Here is a 25,239-nt window from a genome sequence, read left to right on the forward strand (position 1 = left end):
GAAGATGACCTGCGAGACCGTTTCCTTATCCGTGAGATGTCAGGAGTGCTGCTTACCTGAAGGTGATTGTGTAGAGAGGGACTGACGAGAAAGATGGAGGAAAGAGCCCAGCACAGTGACCTGCGCAGGACATGCACCTTCCCTGATGAGATAAGCAAGCCCGCTCCCCTAGCATGCTGGAAACAGCGGAGGGCTGTCCTTGGCCTCCCACCAACAGAGGCTCTGCAGCCAGCCTTGGGGCCAGTCAGGCTCCTAGCAGCATCCTGCAGTGTGCAATTTTTTAAAGGCCATTCTAAGACCTCCCACTCGAAATCAGAAGTTCAAAGGGGGACTGTATTGGTGGGAAAGTGAGTCTAAAGGTAATTTCTGAAAGTTAATTCTGGGAGTTTTAGGAAGCAGTGATCTAGCCAGCACTGTATTGGTGGCTGACCCCAGCATCCATGAATGAGGCCCATCTTCCCATGTTTCCTTTTCCTCTGAATCTTTTTTGGTTGCTTCCTGTCTATGGAAAGCTACTTTCTTGTCCTCTGTGGACATAGGTGGCTTAAATATGTCAAGTTCAACAAATTCCTATCTAAGTAATAAGCATGAATTAGGACCTACTCTGTTCCAAATATCATGCTCGATTTTTATTACCATAGCAAAAACTGGTCTGTCTCTGTGTATTCATTTCTTTTCAACCCATCATTCACCTTGTGGCTGGAACAATTGTTCTAAGATACAACCCTTGTGTTTTCCCTGCTTAAAATTCTCAGTGGATTCCCATTACCTGCAATAGCCTTTCCCAAGAGGTGTTCCAAACAATGATTTATGAAAAAGATTTAAAATGCTTATGTTAAACAGTTGAATAGGTTGTTTTGGTTCCTTTTGTTCTTCTTTTTGTTTTTTTACTGTAAGACTCATAACAATCTAGTTTATACTATCCTAAGATTCCCTTTCCCTCCTGAAAGAAAATACGGTCCTGTCGGAAGTCCTCTTTTCCCGCAGAAAGTCTGTGAACAGCGTGAATTTGAGAAGCATGCACCTGTAGGATAAAGTCAGTCCTTGTTGTTCAGGTCTTTTCTGGACTTCATCACTCTTCCTGCCACACTACTCCTGTCTTACTACAATGTTGTCCCTTTCCATATTCCTCATGTCTCCTCTTTCCCCTAGCCATGCTCACATCAAGCAGCAATTGGTATGAAAGCCTCCTGAAGTCCCCAGGCACGGCGGATTTTTCTCTCTTCCAAATTCCAGTTGCACCTTCAGTGTGAACTCTATCATTTTGTTGCCATTAGTGGTTTGTGTGTGTGACTCCTAAAGCTTAGACGTTAGAACCCAGAGTTATTTTTCATAAAAGAATAACATATATTTTCAACTTCTTTGTCACAGCATCCTAATACCTAAAACATTAATAGAATCAATGTTTAACTGTGCTGATGGTTACCATTCAACAAATTATGTTCAAATGACCAACAGGCTTTGGATTTACACTTGGTTTTGCATTCCCTTTCATTACTTACAAGCTATAGGGCTTTGAACAAATTGCTCCAACTCTGCAAGCCTCAGTTTTATCATCTATAAAGTAGGAGAAATAAAAACAGCAGGTCCAGTGAAAGGTTTAGAGAAAATGTTTTTAAAATGCCATGAATAATACATATCACTGTGTAGGCCCTTGGTAAATTCATGATGATATTGTCATTATAAAGTACTTGGCAAAAATGCTTTGCTCAAAGTAGGCATTAAATACTCGTTCCAGTTACCTTTCTTGTCCCAGAAATTTTAAATCAATCTGAAGAGCAGCAACTTATCATCTAAACTAAACACATGTTTTTGTGACAATTATTATGTGGTCACAACCATTTCCTTATAAACTCTCAGTGGGGACAAGGGATGATGATGGTTATTCCTCTTCAAAACATCGTTAGGGCCAAGTAACCTGTTCCTTCTTAGAATCCACTCATCATCTAAGATATGAAAGATTGAGGGACATACACAGATAAATTGATGCCCACTGACCAATAAAACAAAAACAAATTATTTGCAGCCTAGCAGAGCTTAGTATGAAATGTAAAGACCAACAAACCTCAGTCTTGCCCTTGGAGGATTTCCAACCAGGCAGGAGACAGGAAGTCTACCAACAAAAGATTCCTATCACAGAAGATGGTAAAGAGCCTTGAGAGAGAGTAAGGGAGGTGCCATGAAATCAGAGGACATGCACAGTTGGATCTGGGAAAGGCTGATGGATAAAATGTAAAAATGCAGAGACGAAGTAGAGGCCTTCCAAGCAAGGAGTTTAATGTCAGTAGAGGCCCTGAGGGAGGGAATACTTGGTATGGCACACAAACATAGTCCAGTTTGGTTAAAGCATGTGGCAGATAAGAACTTTAGAGGTGAGAATTGTATTCTGTAGGAATTGGGGAGTTACTGAAGGGAGTGATCAAAAGACCCCTATCATGTGGGAAGGTTCCCATAGGAAGATTCCGTAGAGGAAGGTTCCAGCCATAGAGTAAATACATCTGGGCCACATTCAAATGAAGGCAGAGGGTAGAGCATTAGTTCATGACTTGAGTCAGAAGCTCACCCACCTGTGATCAGCCAAGTCCAGCTTCTCTGTCTCAGGATGCTCTCATTTCTTTAAGCGGTGTCATTGTTGTGTAGTTTTGGGTAGAGTTGGCTTCGGTGTTGGGTTGTTTGTATGTTTTGGTTTTCATTTTTGTTGCTCCTATTTTTCTTTAAATTAGAAGCAGTCCTAACAATGCTGGCCATAAAACTTTGGGAGTTGATGCTGTTTTGCAAAAGCAAAGACACAGAGAGACAGTCCATTCTATTATCAATAATGATCCATTTATTTTAGAGACTCTAAAAAAGCAAATCTTAGTATTTATTTTATTTTGGCAAAGTCATATTTAAATTAATGAAAAGTGATAAAACAAGTGAAATGATCATAGTCACTCATCATTGGGGAATATGTGCTATTTTAACTATGAGCTCTTGGTAATCACCATAATTATTCATATTTAACAGTTGTAGTGAATAATATTTTTACTTTGCTGCATTGTCTTTGGTTAAGGAATAAGCTAGAGATGAAACCTTTGACATATTTTAATTACATCTGTTGGTTGAGTGTCTGTACAGCTATGGACTTTTTTAAATGAAAATGAAGTATCCATTATTTTATAGAGTAAATGCATTCTTGACCACTTGCCTGTGGATAAATCCTTAAATATTGAATTCTGTTTTCCCATCGACTATGTTATAAAATCAGAAATATTTTCCTTTGGAAATGTTCATTTTGAGAAATGTCATTTTGAACAATCCAACCAGTGTTTCAACATATGCTTAAAATAAGAAGGTTCTTACAGTGTATTGCTATTGCTCAAAATGATCCTATAAATGTGTGCAAAATAACTAATTTTACTTTTTTGAGTGTTTAAAGGAAAGAAAGAAGAGCCAAAATGAAAAAATATACATTTGAAAGAAAGTTGGCTCAGTTGTATACATTTGTTCCTTCAACAAATATTTGTTAAATAATTGATAGGTGCTGGATTCTCTGCATTGTTGTTCCATTGCTAAGTCGTGTCTGACTCTTTGTGACCCCATGGACTGCAGCTATGCATTAGGAATCCAAAACTAACAATCATCTGGCTCAAACCCTTCATTCTCATAGCCTGGCAAAAGGAAACATCATATAAACAAGCATATTTACATTATGGTTTAAGTACTCGATAGAGGGATGAAACTCTGCTGGAGAAATACAGCAGGAGAGACTAACTCTGCCTTCACAAAGAAGGTGACACCTGAGCAGGGTATTGAAGGGTGAGTAGGAGTTTGGGGCCCTGGGACGAGCATAGTCTCTGGAATCAGACTTGCTGGTTTAACTCTTCCCCTTTCACTACTTCTTGAGTGACTGTGGACAAGCTGTTTGTTTCTCTGTTCCTTCATTTTCTCTCTGTACAACTGGAATATTTGTAGCTACATCAGAGGCCATTATGAAGTGCCGGCACATGTAACAAACTCAGAGCACTGCCTCGCACATGTAAAGAGCTCGATGTCTATGTTCCTGTTGTTCCATCATTAAGAATGAGCGCAAGGTTGGCACAAACAGAGGAAACAGCATGCAGCATTTTTATTCCATGAAAAATTTTAAATGTGCCTGCTGCTGCTAAGTCGCTTCAGTCATGTCCGACTCTGTGCCTAGCTAATGGCTTTTACAAATGAGCAATTTAATGCAAGATGTAGAGAAGAAATGGCAATAGAATAGGGCCATTCAGAGGCCCTGATTAATGAGGAGGGGGACAGAGTTACCAGACTGGTTCTTGACTCACTGTGACAGGCACCTTAGGTTGTGCCCTAGATTTCACCATAGGGAAATGGTCAACAATCGTTTATTCTGTGAAACAATGGGTACTTGATGCACAAAGGGAGGATACACACCCGGTACACAGAAATTCCGTCTTCCATACTAGCAATGAGTTTTGTGAAACAGTAGCAATTGAAGAATGAAATCCACTGACTGCAACATACAACTGAGGAGGCCATAGGGAACTACTGTCGGGCTTCCCTGGTGGGTCAGTGGCTAAGACTCCATGCTCCCAATGCAGGAGGCCCCGGGTTTAATCCCTAGTCAGGGAACTAGATCCCATGTGCCCCAACGAAGATCAAAGATCCCACATGTGGAACTAAGACCCAGCACAGCCAAATAAATAAGTATTAAAAAAAAAAAACTAAAAATATGAAAGAAACTAATCCAACAATTACTGCATTAGAGTTAAGGCACAGTAGCCCCCTACCTGCTGCAAGAGTCTGTTTCCTTTGCTGATTTCTACAAAAGATATTTATATGATTTTAACAGATATATTTAAAGCCCCAAATTAAGCCTTTTATATAAGATAACTATTAAAATTATAGAAGGTACAACTTGCTGAAAATAAGTTATTTGGCTATTAAGGGTGAGTTATTAAGGTATCTAAGTCAGGATGAGGAACAGTGAAAAAAAAAACATAATGGGGAATTATATAAAACCAGAACCAAAGAGAGACCCTATAGGCTGCCTCCATTTCCCATGGATATAAATAATCACTAAAGTAGCCAAAACATGAAATCCATTGAATTTACAATTAGCAGCAGATAAGGGAAGCAAGCCTTTCTAAAATCCTGGCTTGGACAGGCATATCATGATTATCCTGGTAATTGGTTCCTTGGCTTACAAATTCTGCATCAGTGACCTGTTTTATACATTGCATTTCTATTTAATCAGACATGCCTACGTTTGTTTCATTTTCTGTGAAATAGGAAATCAAGGAGAAATTGGATTCCAGTCACAAGCGAGATATAGAAGGCATGGGAGTCCCAGAAATCAAGTATGGAGACTCTGTCTGCTTTGTCCAACATATAGCCAGTGGTCTGTGGGTGACCTACAAAGCACAAGATGCCAAGACATCCCGCCTGGGACCTCTGAAAAGAAAGGTGAGGGGTCAGAAAGGCTGGAAGCAACTAGGCCTGAGAAGTGATTGTGGAAATAAGGTGGGCATGATGGATTTTTACTTCTTAGCTTCGCAGATGGCTCAGTAGCAAAGAATCGGCCTGCCAGCGCAGGTGTGGGTTCGATCCCTGGGTCAGGAAGATCCCCTGGAGAAGGAAATGACAGCCCACTCCAGTATTCTTGCCTCTAGAATTCCATGGACAGAAGAGACTGGCAGGCTACAAGTCCAGGGGTCGCAAAAGAGGTGGACACAACCACTAAACCTAAATTCTTACTATTCTGAAGAATTATTTCTGTGACAGAGTGTGTAGCCTAGTGTGGTTACTTTGACTTCATATTCAGTGTGAAAATGAAAAAGTTAAATAGATGACAAATGTGTGAAGAGGGGCTGGAATTCGCTCCTTGCGCTCTAAAACCTGTACTAAATGACTTTTGGTGGTATGCTGTTTGGGGATTATCCACATCATTGCTCCTTTCATTAAGTGGATAATTGAGTTCCTATGCAGTTTTCATAATATACAGACTAAATAGAATCCCTACGGAGAGATGCAGATTGTATGATAACAAGCACACAGAAACCAACATGCAGAAAGGTGAGATACTGTTGAATGATGCCGCATCCACAGGAAATGGATCCAGGTCTCAGTGATCTGTTACAGCCTGCGACAGCGGGAAATCCCACTTGAATACACAGAACATCTTTTTTTTTCCAGAAAGTCAACTGCCATAGTAGGGTTTCTTTTGATAGGAACCAGGAAACATATGCTCAAGTCATGCTTAAAAAAAAAAAAAAGAAAGCCCTTACAAAGCACAGGTTTGGATAGTCAAGGAGTCCCATGATAAGGTTCTAGGAAACATTGTACAATGTAGTTTATGTAGGTCAGCCTAATATGGAGGTGATGAAAAATTTCCCAGAATGCTGGTGATTGTAAGAAAGGAGGTTGGGAGGAACCCATAAGGTAATAGCTGATTTTTGTGCAAAGTGAAGTTTACGAGGAAAAGGGAAAATTATGAAAAGGAGATAGAAAATAGAATATGAAGCCACAGAGACTTGCTTGTAGAAAACAGAATATGAGGCCACGAAGACTGCTTGTATGAGCCCAGCCCTTCCTCTGCCAACAATTGTAAAGGCTGGACTAAACATGGCAACAAATAAACCATTGGAAGATTTCAACAGCAAGGCACCCAGGGCACGAGTGCTGAAGATCCCACTAGAATGGAAGTGCACTAAAGCGAGTTCCTCCTGTATCACCGCTTTGCCCTCAGTGTCTTGCTGAGATACCGCACAAGAAATGGGATCTCCTGTTACTTCTGTGGGTTGGAGAACCATAACTGTGGTAAGGTCAGCCGAGGTTTCTGAGACTTAAGGGACCATATTCCAGAGTGCAGGAAGTCACAGAAGCGTGAACTTGAAATTCCAAATGCAGTTTCTCCTAGTATCTTAAGCGGACCATGAATAGGGTATAAAGCCAAGACGGCAAACAGAAAATGATATTTCTCTATGGTGGAGAAGAGCAAAGCAGAGATGTGAACAGCGTGACAGTGGTAGGGAGACAGAGGCTGGGGTACAAAGTCCCTCGGGCCGGAATGGCCTTGAAAATACAATAGACTTTCAATTGAATTCCAAATAAGGCCTCTACCCCCAGGAGCACGGGCAAATGGAAAATAGATGCCAAAATCCGATCATCTCCCCTAACAGCCTATCAGGAGAAAATGCAGTCCTCTGAAGAGTGTGATAATATCATCTAGAGTTTCCACAATTTTTCACATTTACGAAGATAAAGATGATATTGAAAGAGTAGAATTTGTGGATCTGGGCTCTAACTCTGGGTAGGTGAGGACACACTGGAAGGACCCTGTCAACTAGGGGAGACCCCAGTTTATGATGTTGGTTTATTGTGCCTCCCCCTGCCTTTTTCTTCTGGGACCATAGTCTGTAGATACATTTACCTGCTGGAATGTGGATCTGGAGATGGTTTCAGAAACTCTCTCTAAATGATGCCCTAATGGTAAGCCTTTGTCAGGGCTTCCCAGCTCCATTTCCTGAAGAACTCTCCTCTAAAAATAAAAAGGATGTCCAATCTTGTTGATTGTTTTATGAAACAAAATAGGAATTTAGAAAAACCAGTGGGAAATAGACATAGTGAGAAACCTGATAAATGGTAGCTCCCCTCTAAGGAAGCACCCTATTTCCATTACCATCTTGGGCTTCTACTTTCTGCTGTCAGTTATGGAATTCCCAGGGGAAAAAAAAAATGGACCTTAGGACCTGAGCTGCAGCGATCAATAGAACACATGATAACAACGTTCTAACAGCTGCATTTCCCCATTTCTCATTACATTCTTGTTTGACTGGCCAGTTTGAACATGTTATCTGAACAAGCAAAACATAAGGAGGTGGGTCTTTAGGGACCCAAAAGCTGGGACTAAGGCCAGAGTAAACCTAGTGAGATGTATTGCCAAACCTAAATGCAACATTGATAAGCAGTTGCTGGGAATCTCAAAGTAATGTTTTGAAAGAGTTGGTGAATCTAATAGTAAGGGCATCCCTTGCTAATGCTTAAGCTGTGGTATATAGATGACATGCAGGTCTCTTCAAAAATGAACATAAATTTATGCAAGCCAGCATGCTTCTTCCTGGGTGAATTCATTTTCAGAAGAATACAAAATGAGAGATTTTTACCTGGAAATGAGGAAATAGGTTGTTTATTTGTGCTAAAAATGAGAGACACCAAAAACCCTTATTCTAAAGATATTTTGGGGGGGCCACATGTTTTGTTTAATTAGCATATAAATTGACTGACTCCCACCCCACTTCCCTAGGACCTACAGATGGTCTCACTTCACTTACTCACATCAAGAGGAAACCATGCCAGGAAGTTAGTTGAATCAGAATTTGACCCTGACCTGAATCAGGGTCAAACTATCCCAGTTAATAACCACACATATTTGGTTGGCCCTTTCAAGAGGGAAAAAAAGCACTGACCTCCACACCAAAAGCTGCTAGCCCCATCTAAAAAAATAAAAATGTATCATGTCATTGGTGAGCAATAAGTATACTTAACTTCCTAACAACTGATCTGAGATCAGTAATATGCTGTCCCTTATAACAAATATTCATTGAATACCTTTCATGTTGTAGGTAACATGCTACATGACTGACATGTAACTTATCTAGTCTTCCAAACAAACCACTAATATAAGTCCACCTGCAGACGGTGAAGTCACAGCAGAGAGAGGTTAAATAATTTGCTGAAAGTCACACTGCTGAGAAGTGACCTAGAGGGATTAGAAGTCAGGTTAGCTGGTACCTAAGCCCATGCTTTCCCCCTCTCTAGCTCCATGAGAAGCAAACTACTGTCTCAAGCTGCTTCCCTGGTTCCAGTCAACTAACCCACTGTGGCCATCCTTCAGGAGAGAAAGCCACACCTCATCCCAGTAGAAAGTTTTAGAGGATTTTACTTTAACTTGTCTTCCTACTTCCCTGGTTTATCTCTGGAGTAAAAGGCTCTGAATGTAGTGATTTTTCTCATTTCCAGAGATAAGTTTTTGTGTTCATTTTAAGAGAAAAATCTATCATAAAACTTGTTTTGACCCATTCAAATTGGCCATCCAGGCCCAAGGAATTTATTGTAACTCAAACCATAGTGGCACATAAAATTTTGTTTTCATCAAAGCACTGTGTCTCAGGAATGAATCATGTATCAGTAATAGGGTGTATGGGCAAAATAACTTTGTTAATGTCCCACTTTCAAAATGAACGCAGGGGAACTTGGTCCATTGAAGGAATACAAGGGATGAGGAAAATACTGCAAAAAACATTGACTGTCCAATGTAACCTGGCCCTGGTGTCCTTGGCCCTGGGATAGGTCATACTCCATCAGGAAGGCCACATGGATGATGGGTTAACACTGCAGAGATGCCAGCGTGAGGAGTCCCAGGCTGCTCGGATCATCCGGAACACGACCGCCTTATTCAGCCAGTTTGTAAGGTACGTGAGCTCCTTCCTTTTCTCTACTCATTGGTTCTGTTTTGCAGCCATCTGATCCCACCGACCACCCCCTTTTAATACTATGAATTTTCAGGAAATAATTATGTACCAGCAAAGAGTTCTACCAGAAGAAGCTTGGGATTGAAACTTATTTCCAACTAGGTGAGCTCCTACCAGCTTCACTCTCGGCCCAACAAATGCCCAAGCCTCTTTAGTTGGTGTCATTAGTCGGTATTCAGGTTGGCGCCATAAATAGCCAAGGTCTTCTTATGAAAATTAAGTGGAAAGAGATCGAGCGCTGTAAATCCCCTTTGTATTAGTGCTGTAAGTCCCCTTTGTATGAACAAGGGAGGAGAGAGAAAAAAAAATGGATCTACAACCTCTGTGCTATTTAGAAAGGTTTTCTACATCTTTCAAAATGGTTTGGACACTAGAAGATTTGCATCAAATGCTTGGGTTACCCACCTATGACTAGGATTTAGATGGGGAAAGTAACTTAACTACCTACTTGGATCATAATCCTTCCAGCCCCAACAGTGCTGCCAAAATAGAATTCTAGATTGTATTCACCAATTACCACACACACACACACACACACACACACACACACACACACACAGATTCTGTTGTAAACAGTGCAGTGTTGCAAGCCATCCTTCTCTCATAGGAAAATCTCTCTAAAGCCTAGAGGATTTCAACTGCATGTGTGGATCTGCATGAAATGAGAAAAACCTTTGTTAATGTCCCACTATACCTTTATTTTCCTTCCTGTTGAGTCACTGTGATCCAAGGGATATATATTTGTTAGGATACAGGCTAAGCTGCTATTGTGGTTCAGAATAAACATTTCTTTTTCAAGTAATAGTATAGGGGAGGCAAGTGGTTTAGGGAAAACAGACCATCCTGCTACTGGGACAGTTTCCTTCTGTCTTGCTGCTTTGAAATCTCTATAGGTTCTTAAAGTATGTCCAGTCCAGCAGCATCACCTGGGAACTTGTCAAAGACACAAATTCTTGGGGTTTATCCCAGACAGACCTAATCAGACACCTAACAGTGGTGCCTCAGAAAAATTGAGTTTGGATGGGTCCTCCAGTTGATGCCGATGCATGCTAAAGTTTACAAACCACTATCCTGGAATAAAGGTCTTAACCTTGGCCAGGCATTAGATTCATCTGGGAAGCTTTTAACATCCTGATGCCAAGGTAGCATCTTCAACCAATTACATCAGAATCTCTGAAAAGTGAAAGTGAAGTCACTCAAGTCATGTCCGACTCTTTGCAACCCCACGGACTGGAGCCTCCCAGGCTCCTCCGTCCATGGGATTTTCCAGGCAAGAATACTGGAGTGGGTTGCCATTGCCTTCTTTTTTTTAATATAAATTTTTTTATTTTAATTGGAGGTTAATTACTTTACAATATTGTATTGGTTTTGCCATACATCAACATGAATCTGCCATAGGTATACACATGTTCCCCATCCTGAACGCTCCTCCCTCCTCCTTCCCCATACCATCCCTCTGGACTGGCGATTTGTTTCATATATGATATTATACATGTTTCAATGCCATTCTCCCAAATCATCCCACCCTCACTCTCTCCCACAGAGTCTAAAAGACTGTTCTATACATCTGTGTCTCTTTTGCTGTCTCGCATACAGGGTTATTGTTACCGTCTTTCTAAATTCCACATATATGTGTTAGTATACTATATTGGTGTTTTTCTTTCTCACTTACTTCACTCTGTATAATAGGCTCCAGTTTCATCCACCTCATTAGAACTCCAGGAGATCTTCCCGACCCAGGGATTGAACCCTGATCTCCTGCATTGTAGGCAGGCGCTTTACCGTCTGAGCCTCGGAATCTCTGGGGTGGGGTCCAAACACAAGCTTTTTATTAGAGTTCCCCGGATAATTCTAATACTCAGTCACAGTTGAGAACCAACTATCCTAGTGTGTATTCTTCAACCATGTGATTAAAAATAGTGTACTCTCACCATGGCTGAGGTCTGACCTGAAAAGATGAGAAGAGAGAGGAAATAGAGGGCAAGCCATTTATTTTTTTTTAAAAAAATATAACCCAGAAGTAGATCACCTTATCTTATACTCTCTTAGCTAACACTAGTCATATGTCCACACCTAGTTAAAGGAAGGCTCAGAAATATCTCTGGTGGGTTATAACTAGAGGGTCTTAATGCTAAATTGAAGGAAGAAAAGCAGACGGTAGGGGTATTCTTGCCACAAGGTGGGTGGGACTAAGGCCTGAAAATCAATGATCTTTGCCTGATTTTGACTCTGCCACTAGTTTCCCATGATTCTTGAGCAAAATATATCCTCCTTTCCATTCTGTGTTACATCCGAAATGCTCCCCTTCTTCACAGAAAGAATGTAAGATTGAATGGCTTGGTATAGGTAGAAAAAATCAGCTACATGCATACATGAACTTTGCGTACAGTCTCGACTAGACCACACCATTACCATAGGGAGTGGATAGCTTTATCTAATTCTCAATTCTCTCAACTTCTGCCCTTATGTCTTTCTTAAGTCAAGGCCCCTAATTCACACATTTACAAAAATTAATTCAAAATGGATTAAAGACATTATTGTAAAACTTAAATGATAAAACCTGGATGAGAAAACATAGGCTTGAATCATCATGACCTTGAGTTCAGCAATCTTTTATTCAATATCATACCAAAGACAAAACCTACAGAAGAAAAATTAGGTAAATTGGACTTTATCAAAATTAAAATCATTTTTGCTGTGAAGGGCACCATGGAGAAAGTAAAAAAAAAAAACAATTCATGAATATTTGCAAATCATAGATCTGATAAGGGAATAGTATCTAGAATAAAGAACTCTCACATCCCAACATTAAAAAGACAAATAGACCAACTTAAAAATGGATGAAGAATCTAAACAGACATTTCTCCAAAGATGATATGCAAATGGCCATAAGCAGATGAAAAGATGTTCAATACTATCAGCCATCAGAAAAAATTAAATCAGAACCACAATGAGATAACTCTTCATTCTCACTAGGATGGCTATAATCAAAAAAGCTATCAATTAGAAGTGTGGACAGGATGTGGAGAAATTCAACCTACACTGCTGGGGGGGATGTAAAATGTTGTAGTCACTATGGAATACAGTCTGGGAATTCCTCAAAATTTTAAGCATAGAGTTACCAGATGACTCAGCAATTTCATTCCTCAGTATGTGCCTAAGAGATATTAAATATTGATCAGTTGCTTAATCATGTCCAACTCTGTGAGCCCATGGATAGCATCACACCAGATTTCCCTGTCCTTCACCATCTCCCAGAGCTTGCTCCAACTCATGTCCATTGAGTTGGTGGTGCCATCCAACGACTTCATCCACTGTCATTCCCTTCTCCTGCCTTCAATCCTTCCCAGCATCAGGGTCTTTTCCAATGAGTCTGTTCTTCACATCAGGTGGCCAAAGTATTGGAACTTCAGTTTTAGCATTAGTCCTTCCAATGAATATTTAGAACTGATTTCCTTTAGGGTTGACTGGTTTGAACTCCTTGCTGTCCAAGGGACTCTCAAGAATCTTCTCCAACACCACAGTTTAAAAGCATCAGTTCTCCAGTGCTCAGCCTTCTTTATGGTCGAACGCTCACATCCATACATGACCACTGGAAAAACCATAGCTCTGACTAAACAGATCTTTGTCAGCAAAGTAATATCTCTGCTTTTTAATATACTGTCTAGGTCTGTCATAGCTTTTCTTCCAAGGAGCAAGCATCTTTTAATTTCATGGCTGCAGTCACCATCTGCAGTGGTTTTGGAGCCCAAGAAAATACAGTCTCTTACTGTTTCCATTGTTTCCCCATCTATTTGCCATGAAGTGATGGGCCCAGATGCCATGATCTTCATTTTCTGAGTGTTGAGTTTTAAGCCAGCTTTTTCACTTTCCTCTTTCACCTTCATCAAGAGGCTCTTTAGTTCTTCTTCATTTTCTGCCATAAGGGTGGTGTCATTTGCATATCTTAGGTTATTGATATTTCTCCCCATAATCTTCATTCCAGCTTGTGCTTCATCCAGCCTGGCATTTCTCATGATGTACTCTGCATCTAAGTTAAATAAGCAAGGAGACGATATACAGCCTTGATGTATTCATTTCCCAATTTTGAACCAGTTCATTGTTCCATGTTCAGTTCTAACTGTTGCTTCTTGACCTGCATACAGGTTTCTCAGAAGGCAGGTAAAGTGGTCTTGTATTCCCATCTCCTTAAGAATTTTCCATGGTTTGTTATGATCCACACAGTCAAAGGCTTTAACATAGTCAATGAAGCAAAAGTAGGTGATTTTCTGGAATTCTCTTGCTTTTTTTGATTATTCAACAGATGTTGGCAATTTGATCTGGTTCCTCTGCCTTTTCTAAATCCAGCTTGAACATCTGGAACCTCTTGGTTCATGTACTGTTGAAGCCTGGCTTGGAGAATTTTGAGCATTACTTTGCATGTGCAATGAGTGCAGTTGTGCAGTAGTTTGAGCATTCTTTGGCACTGCCTTTCTTTGGGATTGGAGTGAAAACCAACCTTTTCCAGTCCTGTGGCCACTGCTGAGTTTTCCAAATTTGCTGACATATTGAGTGCAAGAGTTTAACAGCATCATCTTTTAGGACTTGAAATAACTCAGCTGGAATTCCATCACCTCCACTAGCTTTGTTCATAGTGATGCTTCCTAAGGCCCACTTGACTTCAAACTCCAGGTTGTCTGGCTCTAGGTGAGTGATCACACCGTCATGGTTATCTATAAGATCTTTTTTGTTTAGTCCTTCTGTGTATTCTTTCCACCTCTTCTTAATATCTTCTGCTTCTGTTAGGTCCATACCATTTCTGTCCTTTATTATGCCCATCTTTGTGTGAAATGTTCCTTGGTATCTCTATCTTTCTTGAAGAGATCTCTAGTCTTTCTCATTCTATTGTTTTCCTCTATTCCCTAGCATTGATCACTTAGAAAGGCTGTCTTATCTCTCCTTGCTGTCTTTGGAATTCTGCATTCAGATGTGAATATTATTCCTTTTCTCCTTTGCCTTTCGCTTCTCTTCTTTTCTCAGCTATTTGTAAGGCCTCCTCAGATAACCAAACAAAAACTTGTACACAAATGTTCAAAGCAGCATTACTCATAATAGACAAAAAGTGATAGCAACGTAAATGTCTATCAACTGATGAATGAATAAATAAAAGGTACTATATCCATATACCAGAATATTATATGTCTGTAAAAAGGTATGAAGTTCTAACATACACTACAACATAAATGAGCCTTGTAAACATTATGCTCAGTGAAAAAAAGCCAGTCACAAAAACTACATATTGTATTACTACATTTATATGAAATATCTAAAATAGACAAATCTGTAGAAACAGAAAGATCTGGGAATGGTGTGATAGCAGGTGATAAGGGGGGGATGACTACTAACGGGTATGGGATTTGAGGGAAAGCTGATGAAAAGTTCTAAAATTGACTTAGGTCATGGTTGCAGAACATTGTAAATATGCTAAAAACTATTGTACCGTTTGAATAGATTATGGTATAATACATGAACTATATTTCAATAAAGCTGTTATTTTTAAAAATTCAGTGGGAGTTACATGCCTAACAACGGGAAAATTATTTTTAAACAGCTTTATTGGGTTATAATTTGCATATCATAAAATCCATCCCTTTAAGTGTACAACTCAGTGAATTTTAATAAATGTATGCAGCTGTACAGCCATTGTTACTATTCAGTTTTAGGACATTTTTATCACCCCAAAAGGATTCCTTATGCCTACTGAAGTTTATACTAGTTACCACTCCCAGCCCCAGGCAACCGGTCATCTGCTTCTCTCACATTTTAATGCATTAAATTGATAAACCATACAGTATGCGGTCTGTTGAATCTGGCCTTTACATTTAGCATCACATTTTTGAGGTTCATCCCTACTGCAATATGTAATGGTGTTCTGTTCCTTCTTATTGCTAAGAAGTATTTCTGTGAGTATGTTTTAAATACGTATTACATATATAAATTGTATACACATACATACACAAAAAGGTATACATGTATGTGTATATATATATGATTGTGTATGTGTGTGTATGTGTATATATAGAGAGAGAGATACACAAGTATACTCATCTCACATACTAAAACATGTTTATAGTGAAATAGCACTATCTTGATTAATATACCTTTATAATAAGTGTTAAATCAGATAAAGTGAGTCCTCCTACAATGTTGTACTTTTTTTCGATATTATTTTAACTCTTCTGATCCTTTGCATTCCCGTATAAATTTAAAGGGTGAATTTATCAATTTTTGTAAGAAAGCCTGCAGGGATTTTGATAGATATTACAGCGGATGTATACATCAGTTTTGGGAAACTTTTATCTTAATAAATCTTTCAGTCCATAAACACAGAATGTCTGTCCATTCATTTATTCTTCTTGGATTCCATTCTACAAGATATTAGATTTTCCAGGATATAAATCTTACACTTTTTTATGAAAGCTATACAGTATTTGTTTTTGATGCAACTACAAATGGAGGTGTTTTCTTAATTTCATTCATTTTTTTCTTAGTTTCATTTCACATTGTTCACTGCTGGTGTCTATAAATACTGACATGTAGAAATTGAGGTTTTAAAATGTCTCCCATGTATCCTATGTCCTAGATGAAATTTTTTATTATAGTGAGGGTATTTTTTGGTGTGGATTCTTTAGGATTTTCTACATACGGGATCGTGTCATCTGTGAATAAAAGGAGTATTTTTTTTCCTTTCCAATAAGAACGAATGCCCTTCATTTCTATTTTATTTTGCATGAATGCCCTGAATAGAACATCTACTACAATATGGAATAAAGTAGAGAGAACAGACATCCTTGTCTTGTTCTTGATCTTAGTGGGAAAACATTTGGTCTTTGACTATTAAGTTTGGTACTTAACTTGTAGAGTTTTCATAGATGTCTTTCATCAAGTTGAGAAAGTTCTCTTCTACTTCTAGCTTGATGACAGCTTTTTATATTGAATGAATGTTGGTTAGATTTTGTCAAATTCTTTCAATTGAGTTGATGGTGTGGTTTTGTCCTTTATTTGTGTAGTTTATTACATTATCTGCTTGAGAATGTGATTGAAATCAGTATTATTGTTGAATTGTCTATTTCTCCCTCAATTCTGTCAATTTTTACTTCACATATTTTGGTCTCTGTTATTGGGTGCTTTGAAAGTGAAAGTATTAGTCACTCAGTCACGTCTGACTCTGCAGTCCCATGGAGTATAGCCCATCAGGCTCCTCTGTCCATGGAATCTTCCAGGCAAGAATACTGGAGTGGGTAGCCTTTCCCTTCTCCAGGGGATCTTCTCAACGCAGGGATCAAACCTAGATTTCCCACACTGCATGCAGATTCTTTACCATCTGAGCCACCAAGGAGTTTATAATAAATATATCTTCCCCCAAACTGATTCTTACAAAATATCGCCCTCTTTTCTTTTTTAAAAAATTTTCCCCAAGTGTTTCTTTTCTTTGAAATTGAAATATAGTTGATTTACAATATTATATTAGTTTCAGATGTACACTGTGATGATTCACTATTTTTGCAGATTACATATCATTATAAGTTATCACAGGATAATGGCTATACTTCCTGTGCTATGCAATATATCTTTATTACTTATGTATTTTATACGTAATAGTTTGTATCTGATAATCCCATACCCCTATTTTGTCCCTCCCCACTTCCTTTTCCCCTTTGTTAACTACAAATTTGTTTTCTGTGTCTGTGAGTCTGTTTTATATATACATTGATTTGTGTTATTTTTTAGGTTCCACATATAAGCAATGTTATATGGTATTTGTGTTTTTCTGTGTGACTTGTTTCACCCTGAATAATATTCTCTAGGTCCTTCTGTGTTGCTGTAAATGGCAGAAGTTTATCCTTTTTTATGGCTGTGTCCCTTTTTATATGAATATTTTTTGTCTCAATTTATTCTGTAGAGCCACTCCAGCTGTCTTACATGCTAGTTACAGTTACTGATTGCATGGTGTATCTTCAGTCCTTTTACTCTCAACTTATTTGTGTCTTTGAATTGGAAATGTGTCTTGTAGATAGCATACTTTGAACGTTCCCCCCCCCGCCCCCGAATGCAGTCTGACTGTCTCTTCCTTTTACTGGTGTGTGTAATCAATTTATAGGTAGTGTAATTATTCAGATGATTGGTTTCATGTGTGCCATTTTGCTATTTGATTTTTATATGTCTTTTTGTTCCTCTATTCTTCCTTTACTGCTTTCTTTTGTGTTAAATTGACATTTTCTAGTACAATTTTAATTCCTTTGAGTGTTTCTAACTACTTTTTTTAAGTTACATTCTTAGTTGCTCTAGGGAACTTAGTATGTCTTTGATACGAAATAATCTACTTCACATTAATATGAACTTAACAAGTAAATCAACTTTGCTCCAATATTGTTCTCTTCTCTCTCAACTCCTTTGTGACAATCCTGATATATGTATTATAGCTTCATGTGTTATAAGCCCAGCAATACAGTTTTATAATTATAATTTATGCATTTTTAATTAGGTCTAAGAACAAAAAAGAGAAACATTGGTACATATTCGTTTGTTTTATACTGAACTACATAATAACCTTTCAGTTCGGTTCAGTCGCTCAGTCGTGTCCGACTCTTTGAGACGCCATGAATCGCAGCACGCCAGGCCTCCCTGTCCATCACCAACTCCCGGAGTTCATTCAGATTCACATCCATCGAGTCAGTGATGCCATCCAGCCATCTCATCCTCTGTCGTTCCCTTCTCCTCCCCCCCCAACCCCTCCCAGCATCAGAGTTTTTTCCAATGAGTCAGCTCTTCGCATGAGGTGGCCAAAGTACAGGAGTTTCAGCTTTAGCATCATTCCTTCCAAAGAAATCCCAGGGCTGATCTCCTTCAGAATGGACTGGTTGGATCTCCTTGCAGTCCAACGGACTCTCAAGAGTCTTCTCCAACACCACAGTTCAAAAGCATCAATTCTTCGGCGCTCAGCCTTCTTCACAGTCCAACTCTCACATCCATACATGACCACTGGAAAAACCATAGCCTTGACTAGACAGACCTTTGTTGGCAAAGCAATGTCTCTGCTTTTGAATATGCTATCTAGGTTGGTCATAACTTTTCTTCCAAGGAGTAAGCGTCTTTTAATTTCATGGGTTCAGTCACCATCTGCAGTGATTTTGGAGCCCAAAAAAAGTCTGACACTGTTTCCACACTGCTCTTTATTTCTCAGTATGGATTCTAGTTAGTGTCTGGTGTCATTTGCTTTCAGCTTGGAGTACTTATTTCTTGAGAGGCAAGCCTGCTAGCTTTTGCTGATAGACCTGTGTGTGGGTTGGATAATATGTCCAAAGGTCAGGCAGTTTTAAGATCATCCTGGATTTTACTTTCTGCTTGCACAAGGCCTCCTCATATTCAGCCAGAGATGAATAGATACTGGGGCCCTCTCTGGTTCTTCCTGAGTGTGTCTGTCTGGGACTTTGCACATGGCCTGCCTCACCCTGTTAGACCTTCTTTTCCTTGGAGCTAGGGGAGAGGATCAGAGAAGGCAATGGCACCCCACTCCAGTACTCTTGCGTGGAAAATCCCATGGACGGAGGAGCCTGGTGGGCTGCAGTTCATGGGGTCGCTAAGAGTCAGACACAACTGAGCAACTTCACTTTCACTTTTCACTTTCATGCATTGGAGAAAGGAAATGGCAACCCACTCCAGTGTTCTTGCCTGGAGAATCCCAGGGGAGCCTGGTGGGCTGCCTTCTATGGGGTCGCACAGAGTCGGACACGACTGAAGCGACTTAGCAGCACAGGGGAGAGGATGGGAACTATCTCGGGCTGAAATATCATAGACTCCCACTATTCTTACCAAGGTTCATTATTGAAAAAAAAAAAAAACTTCTCAATTTCCTGTATACCTTTGGTCAATTTCCAGAATCCTAAAACAGTTTTTTGGATGATTTTGTCCAATTTTGTCACTTTCATTGGGAGAAAGAACTCACTGAACTCCTCATTTCTGGAAGCCCCACCTTCAACGAGAGAAATTCTTGATTCTCCCTGACACAGGATGTTTTACAAGAAAGGAGGGCTAATGAATACCAAACCAGTACACTAGAGGTGAGGGCTACAAAAGCCCTGGTACTTAGATTATGCAAGAGCTGGAAAGTGAAGGATGACAGCATGATTTGGAAATAGATTCTCCTCTCCCATCCCTTTTGAGAAACCAACAGTGCATGTGATGTACAAATGAAAACCAGAAAGAGAGATTGACCTTCTGCAAGAGCAAGTTAAAAAGGAATAAGGAATGAAGAAGAAAGAACAATAAAGAAGATAATGTTTAAGTTTCCTGTACTGTCTCATCATCCCCTGTGTGGTTGTTGGGAAATGTTCTGTAGGACAAAGAAACAGTGTGATGGACCGAGGAGTCTCAGATGTCCTGCTGGAGAGAGAAGATGCTATCCAGCTGTCCTCTGAGTTTAGCTTTTGGAGGGGAATGATATATAAATAATTATGGTAACTGTATGGTAAATACTCAGAATCGCCTGAGCTTTTACTTAAGAAGTCCTTGTCAAAGATCTGAGAGCATAATGGGACAGTGGCTGTAGGGGCTGGAGGAGGGCTGAGCTGAGACGGGGGCCGGTTGTAGTTAGTTCTGAACTGTAGCATCCTCTTGTCCCTGTCCGTCTAGATCCATCTGGGTCTCCTCCCCCAGGGTACCAGAGTAGACTGCGAGCATCGTGAAGCCATTCAGAGGATGTGTCCTCAATGTCAAGCGTGTATTATGTGTTCTCTTTTGAAGGAAGGAGGCATTTTCCCTGGAGGACTGTCAGATTGATGTTTCTTCAAGAGGCAAGATGAAGTGATCCAGCACTGAGAACCCACAGGGAAAAAAAAATTAGCCCCAGAAGGGTCCTGGCAAACAGAGAGTCTACCTTCCTGTGTTTCAGTTGTGAAACTGAAGCACTGGAGTCTTAGAGGCACTCCAAGGACCTCACAGTTAAATGGCAGTGACTATAACCTGCGCTTTCCCACCCTCTGTATAGGGATGTGCTGCCCCATCAAGCTACAGAAATGCCTACAGACCTCTTCTTTCATCCTAATTTCTCATCACACGAGACCATACTCTTCACTTAACTGGCCTGAGTGTCTCTGGTATATGGAAAATATTATATTTTTAAAAAGAGAGAGAGGGATAGAAAAAACTCTGCCACTAGATCAGAAATATTGAGGAAAATTTATTCATTCTTACTGAACCTGGAACTGGGGAGTCATTTCTGATTGAGTTCTTTTTCCCAAACCTTCACCTCATATCCATGTGAGATTCTCTTCCTCACTGTCTCTGAATCTAATAATATCCCAGAGAGTCTTTAATGAGCACCTGCCGTGGTCAGAGGACACACTGCTGAGAAGTGCCTCCTGCCTGTAATTCACTCTTCTCTCATTGTGTGCACTTGGCATTTTTATACAGAAGTGGAATTACTGTCATCTCATAACCTGAGTATTTTCAGGACTTGTTTATAAGCTTTGTCTGAGGCCTAGCTCACAATCTTTTCTTTAGCATGTGTCCAGATATATAAGCAAATCTGCAGTAAATGTAAAGGATAGCTCATTAGAAATCAACCACAGAGGAAAACCCCTGATGTTATTAACTCATGGAAAAAGGTCCCATTCCACTAGGGTCTCAGACAGTGGGGTCTCAGATTCAGTTTCATGGACTGCATCCACTCCCCCTTCCTCTTCTTAGCCTTGGCCTCTGCAAAGCTCACCAGTGTACCTCTCAAGGAGACAGGAAAACAAAGGGTCGTTTTGTCATCTGTGGAGGTTTGTGGCCTCTCTGTTGGAAGGACTCAGTTATAAGATTTGTTTGGAAAATTATGACAGAGGGAGTCAGACCCACATATGTATAGGATGGGAGGAACACAACAGAGGGAGGTGGTGGGGATGTTGAAGCAGAGAAGAATGTTGAGAGATGGGACACTGGTGGGGGGTGGATAAACAGAGACAGGCCACACAGAGGAAGCTGAAAAGAGAGACAGAGCTAGGGAGATATCAACACATCAACAAATAGGGTGCCTGCAAACATACAAACATTAAGAAGAAAACACCCACAGAGGTATCACAAAGACACATGGGGGAGACAGAAGACAAAGATGTAGATGGAGGAAGAGCCCCAGTGATGAAACCCCTTCCAGCTGATGCTTAACCTATCTCAAGAACGTGTGGTAGTCTAAAAGAACTATGGGTTCATAGTTATCTATAAGAGTACTTCTACTTAAAAAGGAAGACCTGGCACACAGCCAGGGATCCCTTCCATTGATTTAAGAAATGGTTTGAAAATTGAATTAGAAATTCCTTCCCATTATGCTGTTTGTCAGCAAACTTCAATTTGAGGTTATCAATACAGTGACTATCCCAGGTGCCCAACAGCCATATCAGTCCCTGTGCCCAGTTCAGGGCAGGGAGGAGCTAGGACCTAGTGGACCCTCGTCAGGGTCCTGCTAGAGACCCGCTGCCTAAGCCATGTCCATCTGTGGTTTCAGTGGAAACAGTCGCACAGCTGCCCCGGTCACCCTGCCGATAGAAGAGGTCCTGCAGACCTTACATGACCTGATTGCCTACTTCCAGCCCCCGGAGGAGGGGATGCAGCATGAAGGCAAGCAGAGCAAGCTCCGCTCACTCAAAAACAGACAGAATCTTTTCAAGGAGGAGGTAAGTCCAGAACATTAAAAAGTGAGACACTCTTTTGTGTCCAGAGCTAAAAGTGCCCTGATGACTGCGGTTTAGAGTCTCCATGCAGTCTCTCTGTCTCCGTGCATGCATGTGCTCAAGAAAGAGGAGAGCAAAGAGAGAAAGCTGGAAAGAAAAAGATTGACTGGAAGTTACCCTTTCCTGTCAGCACCTGGATCACATTAGCAGCAAACATTGTCATGCTTGTACTTTGGTGCATTCAAACCAGATTAATTTAAAGCTTCAGTGTCACCTATGTATCCAAAATTCGTCTTTCGTAAAATCTCAGCTATGAGAGTATGGCATTAGCTGTGATTCCCAAATTTTGGAAGGTATCAGAATTACCTTAGAACTCGTTGGAAAAATATGAATTCCCAGGTTCTACCACATCAGAAATGCCTGGGGAGCTGGTTTAAGAGATACAGACGCTACTATGTCTCAAGGTGAACTTGAGCATCTGAGTCACTAGGGATGGGCATAGATATGGGGAAAATACTAACTTGGGGCTCAAGGAGTCCTGGCCCTAGTTCTGGCTTCATCCCTGGCTGTGTGTGATCTTAGATCACATGGCTTTTCTAAGCTTGGGCATGATGATTTGGCATTAATTTTACGGCCATGGTCATATTCCTGCGACCTTGCGTTCCTGTGGACAGGGCTTGTCCTTTGGGCATTTCTAAAGTTGGCAGTGTGGGAAGTAGACCTGTCCCTGCTGAGCCTTCTGAGGTGGGCAGACTTTGGCTGGGGAAACATTCTGTGTGCCTTTATTGGCTGCTGGAACTACACTTAACATTTCCCTCCTGCTCTTGAAGAACAGCTGGGCACAGATGTTTTTACTGGGTGGCATAGTACCATAAATTAGATGGAAAGGTCGTTTTAGAAAATCCTCTTTTAGTCTTATGGTCTCTAAATTCCCTTTTTGGAGCAGATGGGGAGATGCACACGTTTGCATCTTAAAGAGAAATAGATCCTATATCCAAGGGCTGTTTCTAGGTGAGTCAGAATCATTTCACACCAGACAGAGCAGGCTTCTGTGAGACTCATTCGTGTTCCCTCTTCCTCACTACGTCCTTGGTTTAAGTTAAACACGTGGGGTCAAGCCCGTCAGAGGAGACTGCTGACTCACTTCCAAAATGGAAGCTATTTAGGTCCCTGAGGCATAAAAATGCATATTTTGTTTTGGGGAGGAAAAGACAAAACCCAAATTGGCACCGTGAAGGTCTGTTTGCACATTAGTATCACCAGCTTTGAAAGGTGAGTGATAAGGAGAGGAAAGAACAAAAAGGATCCTGAGGTCTTACGTACTTTTACTTTTTTCCCAACTCGCCTTCACAGGGAATGTTAGCCCTTGTGTTAAACTGCATTGATCGCTTAAATATCTACAATAGCATAGCACACTTCGCAGGCATCGCCAGGGAGGAGAGTGGGATGGCCTGGAAAGAAATTCTGAACCTCCTGTACAAATTGCTCGGTAAGTACATGCCCAGAGCTGTCTCCCTGGGCTGTGGAGGTCTATAGGCATTTTTGTTGCAGGAAGGGGGAGCCCAAAAGGGGGCTCTTATCTAACATTCAGAAATGAGTGGTCTGGGGAGATATATATGCTGACAAAATGAGAGAATTTGTTGGGAAGGGGCACCTGGACAGAGAGAGGAGCGTTAGGGAACCCGGGAGGACCGTTCTGTCCTGTGGCCCACAGTCTAGGGTCTTATGGTGATGGGATTAGTTTCCAGGTTGTCTCTGGCCAATGACTCTCACTCAGGGTCCTCCCTGGTGGTGCATGCATTGCTCAGCCAAGATGGATTCTGGCAGGGAGGATTCTGGGAGGTCAGTAGGTCCTGCAGAGCCTCAAGGTCAACCCTCTTGTTGTTGTTCATTCACTATGTCATGTCTGACTCTTTGCAACCCCATGGGTTATCACATGCCAGGCTTCCCTGTCCCTCACTATCTCCCAGAGTTAGCTCAAACTCATACCCATTGAATCAACGATGCCATCCAACCATAGCATCCTCTGTCACCCCCTTCTCCTCCTGCCTTCTTTCTTTCCCAGCATCAGGATCTTTTCCAGTGAGTCTCTTCTTCACAGGTGGCCAAAGTATAGGAGCTTCAGCTTCAGCATCAGTCTTTCCAATGAATATTCAGGGTTGATTTCCTTTGGGATTGGCTGGTTTGATCTTGTTATGGCTGGCCTGAGAAGCAGCAGAGGAGATTAGACTGAATTCTGCCCTTTAATGACTGTGGAGGTACAAAGCAGAGTTCCGAGGAAGAATTTCCTTATCCAGATACCTCACAAATGTCTGTGAATACCACAGTCTTTGAAAACCAGCAGCATGACGAGAAAGCCTCAGAGCCAATCAGTTCACCCGGACTTATTCCAGAGTCCCATCTATCGTACTGGCCTCTGGAGGGAAGGTACTTGGTCTTATAGTGAAAATCTAGTGACACCATATTCTCTGTCTACCTTTTCAGTATCATCTACCAATGGTCCTCAAAGATGAACAGGCCTCAGAATTAGCTGGAGGGCTGGTTAGAACACAGTTGCTGGGCCCATCCCTGGAGTTTCTGGTTCAGTAGACACAGGACAAGGCCACGAATTTGTGTCTTTTAATACCTTTAGAGTTTCATGTTTTGTTATTACTTGCCTATTAGTTTAACCAACCCTTTCAGTTGTACTCATTTGGATGCCTTCTTTTAGCACTGAAGAATAGCAAGTGTTTAGCTAGATTTAAGAAAATGTTAGAGGAAATTGAGATCTGAAGCCAGCAACCAAGCAGATATTGTTTTCTTGCTTATCACTATCTAAAGTAATTTTTTAAAATCTGTGTGTATTTTGTCTCTCTCCTCCATTTCACAAAGGCAGGGAACCTGTTGTGTTCCCACTGCCTTATTCCCAGCAAGTAGACAGATGCCTCATACACAGTGGAATCTCTGGGAATATTTGAATGAATGGTAGTTTGTTTTTTTTTGTTTTGGTTTTTTTGTTTTGGTTTTTTTTTTTTTTTTTTTTTTTTTTTGCTCTT

At 40.7% G+C, this 25,239-nt stretch overlaps 1 protein-coding gene across 1 annotated transcript in view; it reads left to right on the forward strand.

The window, feature by feature from the left end:
• Positions 1-25,239, forward strand: part of RYR3 (ryanodine receptor 3) — a 461,863-nt gene that overhangs the window by 167,443 nt on the left and 269,181 nt on the right. The window contains exons 11-14 of the mRNA XM_018053769.1: positions 5,275-5,448; positions 9,334-9,455; positions 22,039-22,207; positions 23,558-23,693. Coding sequence (XP_017909258.1) covers positions 5,275-5,448; positions 9,334-9,455; positions 22,039-22,207; positions 23,558-23,693 — 601 coding nt within the window. The remainder of the gene's footprint in view (positions 1-5,274; positions 5,449-9,333; positions 9,456-22,038; positions 22,208-23,557; positions 23,694-25,239) is intronic.

The sequence above is a fragment of the Capra hircus genome, chromosome 10 (assembly GCF_001704415.2).
Source record: "Capra hircus breed San Clemente chromosome 10, ASM170441v1, whole genome shotgun sequence".
NCBI classification, from domain to species: Eukaryota; Metazoa; Chordata; class Mammalia; order Artiodactyla; family Bovidae; genus Capra; species Capra hircus.